General features: G+C 51.2%; 1 protein-coding gene across 6 annotated transcripts in view; it reads right to left on the bottom strand.

Annotated features, from left to right (window-relative positions):
• BCORL1 (BCL6 corepressor like 1) overlaps positions 1-18,938 on the bottom strand; it is a 60,297-nt gene that overhangs the window by 2,936 nt on the left and 38,423 nt on the right. For all 6 annotated transcript variants that reach the window (XM_060292852.1, XM_030844862.2, XM_030844861.2 and 3 more), the window contains 6 exons: positions 16,789-17,012; positions 12,419-12,640; positions 10,263-10,429; positions 9,310-9,455; positions 2,528-2,605; positions 1,303-1,456 (listed from right to left, as the gene is read on the bottom strand). In XM_060292852.1, coding sequence (XP_060148835.1) covers positions 1,303-1,456; positions 2,528-2,605; positions 9,310-9,455; positions 10,263-10,429; positions 12,419-12,640; positions 16,789-17,012 — 991 coding nt within the window. The remainder of the gene's footprint in view (positions 1-1,302; positions 1,457-2,527; positions 2,606-9,309; positions 9,456-10,262; positions 10,430-12,418; positions 12,641-16,788; positions 17,013-18,938) is intronic.

Here is an 18,938-nt window from a genome sequence, read left to right as displayed (position 1 = left end):
GGCAGATTCAGAAGTGGCGCTGGAGGATGTAACATCAGGAAAACCAGCTCTGCTGGTACCAAGCTCTCAACGGAAAACCTGCCTGCCGCCCAGCTTGCTGAGTGGTGCGCGGCCCTCGGTTGCCCCGTGTTCTGTCCGCACCTAAAGCACACTACCCCGGTCCTTTTACTGCCTGGGGACCAAGATCCTGTTTCAGAGAAGGAGGTGCTGAATACTTTGGAGGAATTAATTAACTGTGCAATACTATATCCCAGAGGCCCAGCCCCGCCCTCGGGGATCAGCTTATGCCCAGAAGAATAAGGACCAAAAGCCCGTGAAACTTGATCCCTACTAGTGTCATCATAGAGGCTATTTTTATTCTTATCAGGCCAGGGGGGAAGGGATGCAAAGAAACTGTGGTCTAGTGGTTAGAGTCGTCAACTGAGGGGCTTCCTCAGAGGGTTCCTAATCCATTGCCCCCTCCTCCCCGTCTATCATGTGCACTTCATGTGCTTTCATTTAAAAAAACATAGGGTCTGATATTTTAAAAATAGGTATCAAAGAAAAAGTATCCTTAAAAGTGTCTGCAAAGGTACTTGAAATACGTGAAGACACCAAGAAGAGGACACTTAATGATGGAGGCCAAGAACGAAAGGACAGTGTATCCTGCATCCTCCTAACCGGTTCAGCCACGGCCCTGCAGGCTGCTGAACTCCCTTCTGAATCATCAAATAAAGGTTAAACTGGGTTCAGTCTAACGCTAAGTATCAAGTATATCCTAGTCTCTGAAAACGGGTGATCCTCGTTATAATATGCACGGTAATCTGAGAGGACAGCAGCCACGCCATCATCTCGCCAACATTCAGGCAATGAGAAACCAGCCTGTGGATTACTTAAGGACCCCGGTGGCCCCATAGCTATGGCAACCATATGTCCCGGCTTTTCCAAGAATCTCAATTTCAAATATTCTGTCTGGCTGTCCCCAGAAACCACAAAAATGTTCCAGAGATTCTAATAGTTCACCAGCCCAAATATCTCCCAGATCATCTCTTACACCCAGGAACAGGGCAAAAATCCTTCAGAGAGTGAATCGAGATTTTGGTTTTGCAAAACACACATAGTCAATGTACCTAGAGCTAGTCTGAACATATCTAATCTGGGCTGGAAAGTCAGGCTGGACTTGGTCATATATTATCTTTCCTATGCTCTAGCACTTGTTCTCCAGGTCTCAGCTTCCTCCTGGAGAACTCCAGCATTCTCAGGGAGGCGGGCCCTGGCCCGGGGTGCTAGTGCTTGGTCCTCATAGATCTCTCACACACTCACCCGCGGGACACTGACACCTGGAGGTTGTAGCAAGGGAGAAGAGGCTTGTCTGAGAGCTCAAACATAAAATCATCCCCATCCACATCATCTCCTTCTTGATCGGAGCTCCCAGGAGGATTATGGAGGAGGTCACAGGCAAACCCATCTTTTTCCTCTGTAAAGACATCATACAGGGAATTAGGACTTAGCTACATGCATTAAGACCAAAGAAAAGAAATGCCCCAACAAGATAAAGAGGTGTGGCGGTGGGTGATCAGACGAACCAGATCCCCAGTCAGGGCCAAGTGTCTCTGATGTCAAGGCTCACAGCCTTGGGAGGGCATGTGAAAGTTCTAGCCCCGGGAGGTAGTACTTTGTGGCCAGCGATTCCTTATACTCCTCCACCTTTCAACCGGAAAAAAGCAAGGTGGTGTGAAGGATACACTGCCCAACTGTTGGAGACAGAAGCCTGAAGATGTCATCGGCAGTTGAAGGCAAGGGAAAACACCTGCCCTTCAAACTGCAGCTTTCCCAAGCCACCAGAAAGCCTGCTGGCGTCCCCAGAAGCCCGGAGGGGGCTCAGCCTGTTCCCTTCCCCAGCCGTGTGTTCGGGTGTGGCCTGCCTCTCCTGGTCCAACTTCCCCCAAGCTTAGTAGCGGGCGCCTCCCTCGATCTGCAGCCCCTGGTCCAATGGGTGAATGCCGGATGATGGCCACAGATAAAGGCTCACTGCTCTTCCAACAAAGGAAAGCTCGGGCCAGAAGGCTAAGGGCTTGGGAGACAGCAGCTATCATCTCAGAAACCCTGTGTGCATCTTGGGGGCAGGGTAGGGAGGGAATGGTAGCTGCCAGATGAGGGGCTGGGTCCCTCTGGAGTGTGAGCAATACCAGAAGAGGTGACGATGCACATAGGCGCTTCTGGCAGGGTTAGGACAAAGCAACGGAGGAGAAAGGGACTTGGAAAAGAGAGAATTTTTCAAGTACCCAGGGTGGGGAGTGGTAGAGGGCTAATGACGGATGGCTTTCTCCAAATCAATGGCATCTCCTGGTTTTGGCCAACAAGTTCTGAGTCTGGGGGAGGCATGGGCTAGAGTGTGGGCTGAAAGGGCCTGTAAGCTACTAACGAGTGAAGAAGGGCTACCTCCATTAGGTCACTCCTGGCTTTGAGAAGAATCAGTGAAACCCAAAGCAGATCCCAAACCTCTGAGCCATAGACAAGGGTGGGAAGAATCCCACTTAAGGCTTACCCAACACAGAACTGCTGTAAAAGTCCCAGGAAACGCCAGGATCACCCTCTGCCCGGCCCTGAAGATCCGAGAGGTGATCTGATGAAAGAAGAGAGGGAAGTGAGAAAAGGAGGTAGGCTAGAGAAGGAACCTAGAAGCAAAGTATATCCATATGGGGTTAGGAGAATGGGAGATGGAAAGGAAGGACCATAAGAGGGGCTGGGAGCGACCCAAGAGAAATCCGCTTCCTGCTATCCATCAGAGGTTACAAACCAGCAGCCAACAACCAGCTCTAGCCCGCTTACTGTCTAGGTTTTGGCCCAGTGTTTTAAACCCCTATAATTTAATTAACTTCTAACATTTTAAAATTGGGAAATTTCACTTAAAAATTCGGATTTCCAACTTTTCTTGAAAAAAAAAAATCAGGAGATCTGGCAACACTGCATCCACATTCCTACATGTCAACAGTTGGCTGGAGGGAGAGGCGACATGTGCGTTCTCCAATTCAGCAGGCCCCACCCAGCCTGCTCTGCTCTCTAACACGATCAGCCTAAAGGCATTTAGGCCTGCGACCCCTGCTTCAAATGATGTAGGGAATTACTCTGCAAGCAGAATCCTAGACCTATCCCAGGATTTCAATTCCCTGTTGGTCACAATGTTCATATATCCAATCGCGATCTTGCCAATTCAAAGTAAGATAAGGAAGCATAATTCCTTCTGTTTCGTCTTTGAAAACATGGTAGGGAGGGGAATGGCCAAGTTTATCCTCATGAAAACCTATTGCTTCCACTCCTAGGTATACACCCAAAAGAATTAAAAAAACAGGTATTCAAATAAAAACTCATACGTGAATGTCCCACAGCAGCTCTATTCACAATCTCCAAAAAGTGGAAACAACCCAAATGTCATTCAGCTGATGAAGGGATAAAAAAAAATGTGGATGAACACTATGGAATATTATCCAATCCTCCATTAGGAGGAATGAAGTGCTGTTACACACTATGACATGGATGAAACTAGGAAAAAAGGAGGCTAAGGGGTTAGGACTCAGTGTTTTTTTTTTTTTTTTTTGGCTGCACCACATGGCTTGCGGGATCTTAGTTCCCGACCAGGGATTGAACTCAGGTCCTGGCAGTGAAAGCACCAAGTCCTAAACACTGGACCACCAAATTCTCCAAAAAAACCCCATTTTAAAGCCTTTGCTTACTTGATCTGAGAACAGACATCAGGTCACCCCTTAGCCTCCCTGTTCCCTAGCTAAGCATCATCTAGGTGAATTGTTTCACCTCTCAGCCCCACATGGACAAAAAGCAGGTTTCCATGACAAATTCAACTGTGTCATCTGTGGGCACATGGCCCAGTGGTTGCCAATATGCCACGTAGTACAGTTGACAAGCTGATTTAGCTGTGACACCTGGGCAACAGGACAGGAGAGAGTCCAAAGGGCACAGGTGAGGTGAGGGTGCCCCCTGAAAACCAAATCCCAGGAGGAAGCTGGCAGCCACTCTTAAAGGAGCAGAGCTAAGCTTCCCGGATGGAAGGCACCGCCACGGTCCAATATACCTTCCCTTTGGGTCACACATTCTATCAGCAAAAGTGCCCATCAGTTGTTGTGAGCTACTGAAAGAAATCGTTTTTTAGCAACCTTCTAGGAGATGAAGGGTTTCTTCCGAGAGGAAAAGGCAGTCAGAGAGAAGCATTCAAGTAATGGCTGAGCAGCCGGAGGGGAAAACCTATCGTCATGTACATTAGATCTTTTGTGCATTCTATGAAAAAACTCTGAGGTCACGGCTGCCAGCTTATTTCCTCTTCTGTACCGTGTGCCATTTGGGAGTTAGAAGTAATTCCTTCCAAAGGCCTCTGTCAGGTAGGTGTCTATTCTGTGCCTAGCCCTGTGCTAGGTGTCCCGGAAGATAAAGGAATGAGATCGTAAGTTCCCTAAAGGCAGGGCCCACGTCTGTCCTGTTCATCACTGTCTCCCTGGTACCAAAGCCCAGGTGCCTGGCACACAGTAAGAGCATAATAAACACATGGGGAAAAAAGTGGGCGGCGGGGCAGAAATTACTACAAGGCGAGACTCTAAAGTCATGTGCTTACTCAGCCTGGGTCCGGAACATATGCATTCAAGTGACTGCTGTCCCCCACACAGGTCACACGAGGACTCCATCAGAGCAGCCCTCGCTCACCACATTCCTGGGGCTCTTCTCTTGGAGCTGCCTTCAGAGACCCCGGCACACTCCTCTAATTTTCCTCGCTGGCGACAGATCTTTGTCATTTGCAGGTGAATTTGCCTTTTTGAGACAGCCCAAAGTTAACTGGCACAGGCAAAGATGCCAAAGTCGGAACAGGCCCACGAGTGGCATACAAGAGGAACCATCAAGGTCTGCTTGACGGGGCAGCTTTGAGGCACGTTTCCTCACACGTCTTCTCGTACAATCAGGATGAGGAGTGACTCCTTTTCCCTGATTCTCCCTTGCCTTCCCCTTAACTTTCAGTTCTTTCCGCTTTCCTTGCCTTCAAAAAGAACCCTCAGCCCAGCAATCCCGCTCCTAGGTATATACCCCAAATAATTGAAAACAAACAAATACTGAATCAAACAAATACTTGTTCACGCGTGTTCACAGCAGCACTAGGCACAATTGCCGAAAGGTGGCCACAACCCAAATGTCCGTCAGCTGATGAATGGATAAGAGAAAATGTGATCTATCCATACGAGTGGATATCATTCAGCCTTAAAAACATGCCACTACGTGGACAGACCTTGAAAACATGACGCTACGTGAAAGAAGTAAGACTCAAAAGGCCCCATACTGTATGATCCCATTTCTATGAAATGTCCAGAATGGGCAAATCCACAGAGACAAAGTAGACAGGTGGTTGCCAGGGGGCTGGGGGGTGGCGTGGGAGTAGAGAGCAACTGCTTAATGGGTATGGGGCTTCATTTTGGGGAGATGAAAATGTTTTGGAGCTCGATAGAGGTAGTGGTTGTACAACACTGTGAACACACTAAACGCCACTGAATTGTTCACTTTTAAATGGTTATTTTTATGTTATGTGAATTTTGCCTTGATAAAAAAAAATTTTTTTAAAGTACTCAATGTGAGCCGTGACCCTGGCAATCAGAGTTTCTCTATGTCCCGGGGTCCCATCGTACCCCTCCCCATCTCCTCCAACCAAGTCACCAGCTGAGGGACATGAAAGGAGAGAAAAACAAAAAACAAGCAGTCTTCGACATGGGGTCATATGGCTGAGGTCTCTGGCAGGAAAAACAAAAACCTGTGATTCAGTGACCTCAAGTGGTAAATGGCTAACCCTTTCATCAGTGGAAGGAAAAGCAGTCCTGATACTTCCTCCAATGCCCCAACCCAAACTGCAACAATTCCCCCCAGCTCCCACATTCTTTCTGACAGAGGACGAAAAACGAGTCTGTTTTCCCTTGGGTAGGTTGGATATTATTCTTTTCTTCAAAGGGTCAAAGGGAAATCAGTCACATGCCTGCCTGTAATCTGGCCCAAGGAGGAGGTCTTCCAAAGGCCTCTCAGAAGGTTTGGATGGCTTGGTGTTCCGAGCCCAAGGACGAGAGAGAAAAGGTTCACTGTCTGACCTCCAGACAGTGTTAGGCCAAGCCAATGTAGGAAAGTCCACATTTTCAACCCACACGAATTACCAGCGTCTTCTGCTTTACAGAAGAATTCACTACAGGATACCATCCCTTTATATTTAAAAGAGGATTTGATTCCCAGACTTTTCCAGAACAGGGGACTTGTACAAAATGAGGATGCTCTACATGGGGCACAACCCTGAGAATCTCTCTGGCTCGCCGTTTCCGCCCTTTACACCCTACAGGGACTCGCCTTCATTTGCTGCCCAGTGGGATCTCCACTAGGGGAGGAAGAAGACAATTAATCTATGGAGAATTTGGTCAGGCAAATGCTTGGGGATGAAAAGCAAAAAGCTTCTTAACTACGTCGGCCAGATAGGCAAGGTAAAAAGAAACCCGGAAGTCCACACGGAGGCATCTAGGTGTAGGGGCCTCCCTAACCCTCAACCTCGTGGTGCTTCCTGCAGCCACTCTACCCAGTGGTTCCTTGAGATTTGGGGCAGGGGAGAGCTATGGAGATGAAAAAAGAGAAATAGCCGGTTCAAGGAATCAAAAAGCTCCTGGTGATGGTTGCACAACATCGTGAATGTACAAAATGCCACTGAATTGTTCACTTCAAAATGGTCCTGTTAGGTGAGTTTCTCAATTAAAAAAAAAAGGCGGTGGGGGGGGGGACTTCCCTGGTTGCGCACTGGTTAAGAATCCGCCTGCCAATGCAGGGGACACGAGTTCGAGCCCTGGTTCTGGAAGATCCCACATGCCGCGGAGCAGCTAAGCCCGTGCGCCTAGAGCCCGTGCTCTGCAACAAGAGAAGCCACCGCAATGAGAAGCCCGCGCACCACAGCAAAGAGTAGCCCCTGCTCGCCGCAACTAGAGAAAGCCCGCGCGCAGCAACGAAGACCCAACGCAGCCAGAAATAAAGAAATAAATTTATTTATTCTTTTTTAAAAAAGGCCCTGAGTAATACTTCTCATCCCCCCCAAAACAGCCTTTGGCCTCAAGTCCCTCCTCCCGGTGCCTGCCTCCCCCGGCTGCCAAGGTCCTAGCCAGATTGAGCACTTTCCCTAACAGCCAATCAGAGCTCTGTCTTCAATCGGCACTCAGTATTTGCATGGAAAAGAGGTGGCCCAGTTTTAACACTCCTTTCAGCTCCTGGCTCCCACTATGAAGTTATAGCTCCATGCCCATAAAGTTGAGAAACAATGTCAAGATTTGAATGAAGGTGCTCAGCCTGGACAGGCTAGGAAGTGCCACAATTAAGAAAAGTCTTTTCTTGCGTCTGCAACACAGACTAGCATCCAAGTTAGTTTAAGGAGGCATCAAAAGGCTTTCTAGTAGTTGGGATTAGTTAACAGACATGAGAAGAAGAGAGAAAAACGTGTTTATTTCTAATTTTGTAACTACTTAAAATGGTTTCAACATTCAAACTCCTTGGGGATTTTGGAGAAGGGGTCCGGGAAGAAAAGACTTTGCTTACAACTGTGGTCAGAGACAGCTTTATTTGGACCCAGAGGGCCCCAAGCCCTCAGGAGGGCAGTCTCTAGCCCAAAGACACCCCTAGATGAGACCTGCTGATCAAAGGAGAGCTTCGTGCAGTGCTTTTATCATGTTGAGATGCTCTGGATGGTCCCGTGTGGCAGCTTTTCCTGGGAATTGTGTGGAGTGCAGACAACATGCGTGCGCGTGGAGGAGAGTGCGTGCGGTGCGTGGGATGCAGGAAGAGGCCACAGAGGGTGGCTTGCCCCGAGCCCCGGTGATGGTCCAGCTAAAGTGAACAAGAGTCCTCAGTGGCCCAGAACAAATGCCTGAAGGAGCATCCCCAAGGGGCTCCACCCCTCACAGACAGGGGCCTGGGACCCCAGAGCCGGCAGAGGGAAGAGGCAGTCCTGCTCCAGCCAGAGAGGCTGGGTCCTGCTGGGGGCGGGAGGCCTGCGCACAGTGGGGGGCCCACAGGGATGAGTTGGTCTGGCTGCGGACTGGCTGGGGGCTGGCTGAGCAGGAGTCAAGGGCTCCCTCAGCGGCCTCCTATCGCTCCCCCTCCAGCTTTCATTAGTACCTAGAAGGCAATTCCCACCTAGTCCTCCTTCCATGGGGACCTTTAGCTCAGGTTCCTTTGTTTCTTCCTCCATCATCAGCCACCTAGTTAACCTTTGTTCAATAAACAAATGAGCCCCTGATTGGGAGCCCAAGACTGTATTGGGGGAGGCGTGGGGGGGGGCGTGGGGGCATGGGGGGAGAGTTCGGGGCTGAGGCCACAGCCCAGGAGAGAGGGAGCAGCCTCGGGCAAATCCTTGACCCTGTGGGCTTCCAGGCGAGAGGCGCTGAACCACAAACACTGAAGCCTCCGAGGAGGATCAGCGACACAACTCCCAGCTGCTCCATCTGACCAAGTGCCGCTCAGGCAGCCTGAAGAAGTCACTGCTAGCGCAAGGGCCAAGCTGTGATGTCACGAAGGAGGCGGGGTTCCTTCATTCGGAGGTCAAGTCTGAGGAGATTCCCACTGAGCATGCCCAAGCTAGACTTCCCTCCTTCCCTCCTCCCTGCTGCCCAACTCGCCAGAGCTATCTAACTGCAGACAAACAGCTGTCATCCGCTAATAAGAAAATAAAGGCAAGTTGGCTTGTGGCCCTTGCCATGGGCCTTAACACTACTTTTCCAGAGGGGGCAGGTGAGGGAGGAAGAGAAAGGAACAGGAGGATGCAGAGGGAACATCAGAGTTACCACAGAGTGTCAGGAATAAAGTATCGGAGGGGTCCCAAGGGTTGGACTTTGACCACCAACAGGGAGAAAATACAAAGTGCAAAAACAAAAGCAAAATGTTAAGTGTCACTTCTTTGCAACCGACATACCATTCAAAGCACAAGTCCACACATTTTGCCCCCAACTAAATCTACTAGTGGGGCTGCTGTCCACAGGGAGGCCTCCCCACATACCAACCGGGGAAATGGGTCCCCGCGGGCTACCAGGGCCCTGAAGAGGATGCGTGTGACGTGGACGCTCAAAGCACAGGGACAAGAGGAAGCGACCTTCTGACTTTTTAAAGTTCACAGAGATTTCTGAGCCACCAGAAGGAAAGCCCGTGAAGAGGGCTGACACCCCTCACAGGAGGTGCTTGAGATGGAGGAAGATGAAGGGCATCTCGGGAGCTCAGGGATCAGAGGCCAGCCCCAGGAACGAGGTTTTGAGTCTGGGCCGTACTCACCACTCAGAAAGCGCTTCATGGTGTCGCTACTGGCCAGCTTCATGGCCGTCTGTCCCGAGTAGGTGGCCAGCGTGGGGTCAGCCCCGTAGGACAGCAAGAGCCAGATGGTTTCCAGGTTGTCGTTGACCACCGCATCATGAACTGGCCTGCGAGGTGATACAGGGTGAGAACAGCAGGGCCCAAGTGGGAACCTGGGTGTCTAGGCCTCAGGCCACCTCATCAGGGAAAGCAAACTGAGCTGACCCCAGTGTAACGTGGGTAAGACTTAGGGCAGGGGAACCACTTGCTGGCCTGCACTGTCCTCTATCCCTACCTTTCTCCTCCCTCCCATTTCTCTCTCTTATCTTTCCCCCACCATGACGGGACAGTCCCCGTGGCACAACGGAGCTCCGCTGTTAGCTCTGGAGCTCAGGAGAGAACAGGTCCCTGACTGAGGATAAACTTAGAGCAGATGCTGGGGGATATGGATGGAAAAACCCAGATGATTGCCCCAGAGCAGGGATGAGCAGGGCTGCTCCACACACCAGGCCGGTGGCCAAGCGGAGCCTACACCCTCTGACCCAAGTGCCCCCACTCGGTATGCAACTTGTGTCAGTTTCACTCAGGAAGTAGGCCCTCGAATAGAGCACAGGAGAATGGGTGCAATTTCTTTAAGACAATGGCAGGTGTCTTTTTTTTTTTTTTAAGTATCCAGAGATCAACTCAAGAATCAAATCTGGGATGTTACCCTAAGGTCAACCTCCCATTCCTAAAGCCCGAGATTCTGCCTGAGACAGGTGCACAGGATGATCCCTAGACAACACCAGCCTCCCCTCAGTGACCAACGTGGACTGGCCAGCAGGAACTCATCCAGCCTTGCCCTAAACCGGTCCGAACTGGGGCAGGTTCTCTTGAGGGAGGGGCTGAGCGGGGAGTTGGGAGGCGGCGGGGGGTAAGGGGAGCAGCCTTCTTGCCTCGTGCCGTCCTGCGCGCTGCAGTTTACATTGGCACCGTGCTCCAGCAGGATGTTCAGGATGTCAGTCCAGCCCCGGGAGCAGGCCTCGTGCAGGGCCGTGTAGCCAGCGTTGTCACGGTGATTCACATCTTCACTGTCTTTCTGGAGGCAGTAGAGAACAACGTCCTGTGGGAACAGGGAGAGCGCCGTGAGCAAACAGAGGCCAAACTCTGGAAATCACCCTAGTTAGGTCTGAAGCTCTCCAACTGTCCAAAGAGTCTCAGAACCTGCTCTTTAGTCCAGAGACTGACAGGCAAATCTCAAAATCTTTTGCCAACAAAATCAGTCCTGAGGTGCCATCGCCAGCGGCTCAACTTCCGGCCGTGTCCTCAGCCACGGGGAGGCAGTTCTAATGACCGAGAACACTCGTCTGGGTGTGGTTTGCTGGCTGAGGCCCTCAGAGAGGCTCACCTGCCCACCCAGAGCTTAAACCCTCAGGCCTCAAGTGTCTGAGCACTCTTTCTCTAGTCTGGGGCTTTTTGAGACAGCCCCAGACCAAAGAAATGAGACATGTGCTGGCAAGCACAGCCCCTGGCAGTAATTTGAGAACAAGGAAGAAAGAATTGGTTTAAGTACTATCCCTGGATGCTGGTTTTAATTGTTTTAAGTACTATCGCTGGATGTTTATCCCTGGGCAGTCAATTCCAGGCCTCCCCTCAAATCAAGACTGTTCCAAGGATAAGCCAGTAAGGTCACTCATCCATAGTAGTGATTAGCTTCCCTGGGCTGAGACGACAGGACCAGAAGCGGGACTCCAGGCCTAGAAGCTGCCTAGCTAGTCTAGGATGAAGCTGGTGAATACGCTGACGGGGAGGGGAGAGGCAGCCCCTCTTCTGAGGGAAAGAGGCTGACAGCAGCTACCAGGGGCCTCTCATCAGCTCGCCCAGGGCCTGGTGAGATGGGACTCAGCCGTCCTGACTGACAGCTAGCTCACTGGCTGGCTGGCTGGCTAGGGCTAGCGAGCGCGCAAGCCTGCGTGTGCCCGCTGCCTCTACCCAGGGGACCACAAGGCCCCCTACCCTCCTCATCAGTGCAGATGTTGCCTCTTCCTCCAGGCCTCAGACTACTCCTCCCTCCCTCCCTCCCATGACAGGCTGTCCAACTTGCTCTTGCCCCATCCTGATTGGTTGGCCTGTGGTTTCCTGTTGGCTGGTTTGGCCCCAGGTAAAAGAAGTTCACTTAAAGGGCAAGCGTTGGTCATCATTTTTTCTTTCGATCTCCCTTGGCAGCTACCCAGGCCCCCACACGAGGTGCTCGAGGGCCTACTCTGAAGCCCAGCAGCTCCACCCCTCAGAGCAAATCCTGGGGAAATAATTGCTGTGGCGGGCAAAGGCACATGGTCAAGGGGCTCATATCAACAAAAATGTCCAACCGGGTAACTGCATGATGGCAAATGAGTCAGGCTTCTACCCCTACCCTGGCATTTGGGAATCAAAACGACTTTGGTGTGAATTCAGACTCACATGTACGTAGTAGCTGAGTGATTGTGGATGTATCACTTAACAGTGCTAACCCCTGATTTTCTCACCTATAAAATGGGGTTAATAAAACCTACTGCCATAGGCTTACGGTGAAGATGAAAGGACATGATGTAATGAGAACTCAACACGACAAAATAAACACCAGCTTCCTTTCCTAATTTCTTTTCGATCCATAGGGAAGTAGCATGAGGTGGGGTGAGCTCATCTCTGCCCCTCCAATGTACTCCTGACTCCCCCACTACCAGAAGCCAAAACGAGGGGAAGCTGGAGAGGGACGTAAAGAGTGAGCGATGATCACCCCTGTCCCTCTCTGAGTGGGGGAGCCACGGCACAGGGAAATTCAAGACGACATAAAAACCCCCAAATCCCATTTCTGGCCTAGGAATGTACTGGATGATACTGTGTTACCATTTCAATTCTGTTCATCCTAAATTGCCTTTCAAAAGGGTTTGCGTTCCCACACACCACGCCAGGGTCAAGGCGGCCCCAGAGGCCGTCTGCGCAGTAGGAGGAGGCCAGCCTGGGCTCAAGCCCCAAACCAAGCCTTGCCCAGGCCACAGAAGAGCCAATGGGGAGAAGCTTCTCCACAGATGCTCGGGCAATGGCATCCTGTGGCTGGGGGGGTGCTCCTTACCTTATAGCCAAGACGGGCCGCCCGCTGCAGGAGGGTCTCGCCAGCATTTTTGTTCACTATGAGCCGACGAGCCTCTGGGGGGATCTGCCGGGCTGCGGGTGACTCGGAGGCCTCCTCTGGGCCAGCACTTCGGGACTTGGAGGGCGTGCATGGCTCTGTGGGTTTCGCTAGGGTGGGAGATTTGGGAGATCGTGTCTTCTGCTGGCTCCAACGCCCTTTGCCCTGGAAAGCAGAGACGCAGTCCTAGATCAGCACAGGTCCTCACTCATTTCTACCTGGTGAGCAGATGCTAAGGGGCTCAAGTCCTCAACCCCAGAAACCAAGGAATAATGATGGGATTGGAAAGCACAGGTTGAGGAGACATCCCAGCCTCTCTCAAGCACTCTGCATGCCGTCTTTACCTGCCTCGGTCCCCGTTTATTGCGGTTTTTACAAGTCATCTCGATAAATAAGTGGGAGCAAACTCTCAGAGTAAAGAGAAGTGGAGACAGCTAGCTTTGACTAAAGAGGCACGGCTGTGGAAGCCTTCACTCGTGTTGCAAAAACCTTTCCCCCACATCCAGCCCTCACCAGGCTTTTCCCACCTCTCATCACACTGTGTCCCCGATCACACTCACGCCCCGCTGGGCTGGTGGAAAGCGATCAAGCCCACGAAGCAGACAGACCGGCTTTTGAATCCTGCCTCTGCCAGCCACTAGATACAAGACCTGGGGCAAGACCCAACCTCTCGGAGCCTCACTTTTTCCCTTGCGGGGTCTTTGAGATAATGAACTAGAGCAGCTCCAGAACAATGCCCAAGGTGGGTGCTCACAAAACGTTAGTGTCCTTTCCTCATGAATGACCCCTGCATGTCTCCTTTATCCTCCCATCTTGAACTGGAATGTCTAGAGAAAGTTCCCATGCCTGGCCCAGCACTGTTTAGTGAGTCTATAGGGGCAGGTAGCTTGTCTCTTTCAGATGAAGGGAGGGGACTTCAGATGGGGAGGAACTGTGTTCGAGGAGCTGTACTAGAGGAACCAGACCCAAGGCGCCTCATCTGCACCTGGACCTAAGTTAGATGATGAGATTCGAAACCTGGAGTTGATACCATAAGTGGACAAGACTTTGGGGGGGCCTTGGGAGAGGAGGGTATGACTTGCATGTGGAAGGGTATGAATCATTGGGGGGCCCGAGGACAAGAATGTACCCTCATCAGACTTTAAGATGGTCCCTGATGATCCCCACCTCCTGAAATTCATGCTCTTGTGTAGCCCCCTTCTGCACTGGAGAGGACTGATCTGTGTAGCCAACAGGAGAAGGCAGAGAGGACGGTGTGTGACTTCCAAGGCTAGGTCCTAAAAGACAATGTTGCTTCTGCTTTGCTCTCTTTTGGATCACTCGTTCTGGAGGAAGCCAGCTGCCAAGTCATGAGGACACTCAAGCATCCCTTTAGAGAGGCCCACGGGGCAAGCAAAGGAGGCCTCCTGCCAACAACAAGCATCAACTTGCCACCATGTGAGGGAGCCACTCTAGAAGCAGATCCTCCAGCCCCAGTCAAGCCTTCAGATGAATGGAGCCCTGGCTGACACCATGACTGCAACTTCAGGCATGGGAGACCCCAAACCAGACACAGCGAAGCTGCTCCTGAATTCCTGACCCCCAGAAAGTGTACGAGATAATACATGTTTATTGTTGGGCTAAGCTGCTAAATCTTAGGGTAGTTTGTTGCACTGCAACAGATAACTAATACATCACACTTCCCCAAGTCCCTCAGAGCATCAAAGTCTCACTTAAATCCTGTGTCTTCTACAACACTCTGGTCCCCACTGCCCTCTTTCTCTGCAACACCCAGAACACCTAGTCTGAATCACATAATCCAATGCCTTATGTCTGACTGTCAATTTCCTCTGGTTGTCTCACAGACAAGTCTGGCCTCCCCTGCTACGTTTGAAGCTCCCCGGGGTCAGGGTTCACATTTTCATCTTCCCTTTTGTTCCTTACAGCACTTAACTCGGGGTTGGGCACATCGCTGCAACAAGCATTTGTTGACTTGATCCAAGGCAGCTATATATAGAGCCCTGGGCAGCCAGAAGAGTTGCCTAGAAAGACACGAAGCCAGGAAAGGAATGGCAGCAGGGAAAAGACAAGGTCCCAGGGCATTTGTTTCCTCTGGTAAATCCCAAGACAAGAGCTGCTATACGTCCACATCCCAGAAGGGCAGAGAGGTACGACAGCTGGCAGGAAGGCACCGGCTATGAGTGTAGAATGCTGCTTTATTGCCGGGAGGATAGAGGTGCATTATGGTGATACTGGAGGATGCTGGGTAAAGTACCCAGGTTTTTGCTAAGCCAAGCCAGGAGCCAAAGGGTGACTCTCCTTCTAGGCGCCAGAGCTGCCAGAGACAAGGGAGGCTGCCAGAGACAAGGGAGGCTGCCTGAGGGAGGAGCAACAGCAAATGGGGACCACCTCCCCCTCCCCCCTTCCTCCCTGGCTCGGAGCCCCTGCGGGAAGAAGCCTTTGGCCGATGCCCCAGCTTTAGTGTTGCAGGTGCGTCCCCCGCCCTCCCACCACCTTGCTTCCCACTACAAAGCACTGTGCCATGGGGACAACTGGAGCAGGTGGTGGTGACTAGGAGAGAAAGAAAGGTGGGAGGGAGAAAGGGAGGCCCTGTGAAGGGAGAAAACCTCTCTGGGAGAACACTTCGGTGGGCACACCGCCAGGCAGAATAACCAGACAGAGGCATCAGCGCGTGCTGCTGAACGTGAGGCGGCTGGTCACCTTTGCGTGGGACGGGGTCATCTGAGCGTGTGGGGAAGAGCAGGGGAGGGGGACGCCCAGCTTTCGCCAGAGCTGCTCAGGGTTGCAGTGTCTCCCTGCCCAGCTGCCCCCTCCCCCAGTGTCCCCCGGATAGACAGAAGCCACCCATCCATAGGGTGGAGACATAGGCAAAGAGTGGGGGGCGTGCGCCAGGGGCAGCCAGGCCGGCCTCACACCCCAAGTCTCTCACTCGGGTCACCGAGTAACCTCGAACAAGTCCCCTAACCTCCCCAAGCCTCAGTTTCCTCACCATAGAATGAGGACAGCTACTGTGGGAATTAAGAGCAATCATGCAAGCAGAGCACCCGGCACAGACCAGACTTCCCCTCTCCTTCCTAGGCCCCCTCCTTCCTTCCCCTTCTCCTTCCCCTAGGTCCCAGGGAACTGGCACTGCTACCTTGCCTCTCCGAGCCTCTGTCCCCTCATTCTTACCTCGGCCTGAAGCTCGAGGATGTACACCAGCCTCAGAGAGAGCACTTTACTGTTCTCAAAGCCCTTCACATCCGTTGCCTCCTTTCTTCCCCCAAGCACCCTCTTGAGATGGAAAGGACATGAAGTATCATCTCCATTTTTAAAGATGAAGAAATAGGCTTGAGTACTTTGTTTGAGCTGGAACCAGATTCCAGAAGAAGGAAGGGGAAAGGAGGGGAGACTCAAGCACTTGGGTCTCCTACCTTTTGCCAGTGCCACACAGGGATCCCTGCTCTGGAGCTGGAGAGAACCATAAGGATCACAACCACCAAAACAAGCCCAATATGACCTTTTTTTTAGTTGTCATGACAAACACATATTACAGGTAAACATTTGAACCTGAACCTCACTCCTCTCAAATGTACAGCTCACCCAGGATAAGGACGGTGTCATTTTTTTTTGAACTGTGCAATGCGGAACTCAACACCAGTGCCATGAACATCAGACCCAAAAGAGACGTCAATTTTGCACAGGGGTTCTAGAACGCTTGCCTAGCTATTGATCGGTGAGCGCCCACTTACCTGCTCCTCTGCTTCCATGAGAAGCAAAGGAACTGAGGAGTGGGGTTGGGGAAGTACAGCTATGACCGGCCCAAGTGGAAGAATTCCTTCAGCCCCACCCTTAGGCAACCTTTGTCTGGACATCAACATCCTTGCTTCTGTAAGTTGTTTTCTACCTTGATTGACTCAGAAAGCTCCCTGATCGGTTTCCAGTGAGTTAAGCCCATACAAAAGCTTCTTGATTGGATGTTAACAAGCTATTCAGGGTAACATCCTGCCATATTCTTTAGCTCTTCCCTAACTCAAAGGAGATTCAAGGATTGTCAAGGAAAAGCCATCATGGGCCAAACCCCATAGTTTGCAGATGCTTCTTGTCAGCTCTAACTTTAGTTCCCATTCTTCAAATCCATACCCCAACCCTTCTAGAACTAGTTTAAAATATTTTAATACATATGGGTTAATTTGATCCCCCCCCTCCCCACGGTGTACTCACTCACTCGGAAGACTGTTGACTGAGGAGCCTGCCTGGAAAATGTGCCACCCTAGCCCGGCCCCGGCCGCCACAATGCCCCTCCTCTACAGCTCCCCTGGCTGGTAATGTACCTTTGCCTCTTCTGAGACCGTCGTCATGTGCTTGGTCTTGCACTTTCGTTTTCCTGATGGCTTTTCTGAATTTTCAAGGCAGGCTGGCTCCTCTAGGTTATTTGGGAGGAAACCATTTGGTGAATCCGAAATCCCCTGGGCTTTGTTGGGCAAGAGAAGGTTCCTGTTCCTGAGGCGGTGCTCCGAACTTTGGGAGGAAGTCTTCTGCTTACGGGCCTTTAAATCTAAAGGCAAGAAACAGGAAAGAATGGATGTCAGGGAAATGGAACACAGAAAAGCAACGCCTTCCTCTAAGCTGAATCAGAGGACTTTGGGGATTAGAACCTCAGTACAAAGTTGTGTAACTATTCGCTACCCATATCTGGCACGGTGCTGACTATTCCACTAAACGCTTCTCGAATGGACACTGTGCTTCCGCATCAAAGTCCCTCTTCTACACGCAGGAGACAACTCCCAGCCCTGCTAGCAGCGGGTGGCCCATCTGGCTGTCCCTAAGATGAGGGTAATTTTAAAAGGATTTCCCCATAGCCCAGAGCAAATCAGAACTTTCTTTTCAGCTTTTCCCCACTTTGTCTTTTTTTCCACTCTAATACGAAAACAAATTTAGCAGCTCTGCTGAAGTGAAATGTGAAGTATACTGGGGTGGGGAGTAAATGGTAGAAGGCTTCCTTCGTAGCCTCAGCTCTACCCGCCTGACTGCCCTGTTGGTCTCTCTCCAAGCACACAAAGATCAAAGCCACAGAAACTCCCTGAAACCAGAAGCTGCCATGGGCCGACTTAACTGGTGGGCAATCACAGAAACCTGCTGCCCTCCATGGCTGGAAATCAAGTCACTGGGACACACTGGGCAACATCTCTAATTCTAGCCATAGCTCACTGAACAGAGCACATTCCAGCTTCAAAAAGGCCTGCTGGGAACTCCATTACCAAGAGCCTCATCCCACAGGGTCAGTCCTGAACTCCAGAGGTAGGGGGACAGATTGAGTTTATCCTTATCTCTTAGCATTACTGTTACATGACTTGGCCACTAGCTGTGTGACTGCTGAGGGCAGGTCATAATCTCCCTGAGCCTCAGTTTCCATGTCTGGAAAATGGGGAGCATAAAACCCACATAACCCCTTATAAAGTGTTATAAAGAGTAAGGTATCATTATCGTATTATTTAAGTGTAAGCTCTTTAGGTAGGGCCATGCCCGTGTGTTCTTTATCTCCCCCACAGGCCTGGCCACCATGCCTAGTACACGGCAAAAGATCAGTATGTCTGTGAAGTGAGTGACTTCAGCCTCAGTTTCTCCAGGTTGTGAAACGAAGGGGTTGAGCAAGATCCAAGCGTTCTCAACTCGCCTCCCCCGACCTTTGCACGCGCTCTTACGTGTGAAATTGCCAAGGGCAGATCCGGATGTAGGAACCATCATTACAGCATGAGGAACTGTCTGCAGGTTATGCACAGCTCTTAGAAGGCCAGCTGCCGTACCACCCCTTCCTCCCAACTAGCTCCAACCCACTAGTGGGTCCCCACGTCTGTCTAAGAACTGCTGTGTTGGATGGCTTCTAATGGCACTTCCAGCCAGCACGTTCTCAACCAGGCCTTTTGATGCAACAAGTTTGGGCTGAGGCAAAAGAGGAAGGAACAGAACCGTGCCTTGTGAGGACCTCAGGAAACACAGGGAAGCCATATTACAGCATTCAACGCCACAGGAAAAGCAGCAGCCCCTTCCCTGTGTACTCAGGGCAGGGCAGGCTGTGGAGTTTATTCAACTGTGGTGGAGCAGCCTCACAGTAGCACAGAAAGGAACAGAGGGTGAAGGTAGCAGGTGTATTGCTCTTCCTATCCCCTCCGCAAATCAAGAAGAGAGAGACCCAAGCCAAGGACGAAAGGAAAGATCATGAGGCCCAGACAGGAGTAAAGTGACCTGTTTAGTTTGGTCTCTGCCTGACTCTCTGATGTCAACCTGAAAGAGGGTAGCAATAGGAGGGATCAGAGCTTTCGGAGAAAAGAGATGTTTGCCAGGCAATTCCTTCATGAAGAGTCACCATCAGATCTAGAGGAAGGTGACCAGACCACAGGCCAAAGCCAACAAACTCAACTCAAAACCCGTAGACACACATGGAGGGAGAATGATCTACTTTCCAACAGCCGGAGCTGCCTCC

This window comes from Globicephala melas, chromosome X (genome assembly GCF_963455315.2).
Source record: "Globicephala melas chromosome X, mGloMel1.2, whole genome shotgun sequence".
In the NCBI taxonomy this organism is placed as follows: domain Eukaryota; kingdom Metazoa; phylum Chordata; class Mammalia; order Artiodactyla; family Delphinidae; genus Globicephala; species Globicephala melas.
The sequence above is the reverse complement of the archived record's forward strand: the minus strand, read 5'-3'. Positions and strand labels throughout refer to the sequence as shown.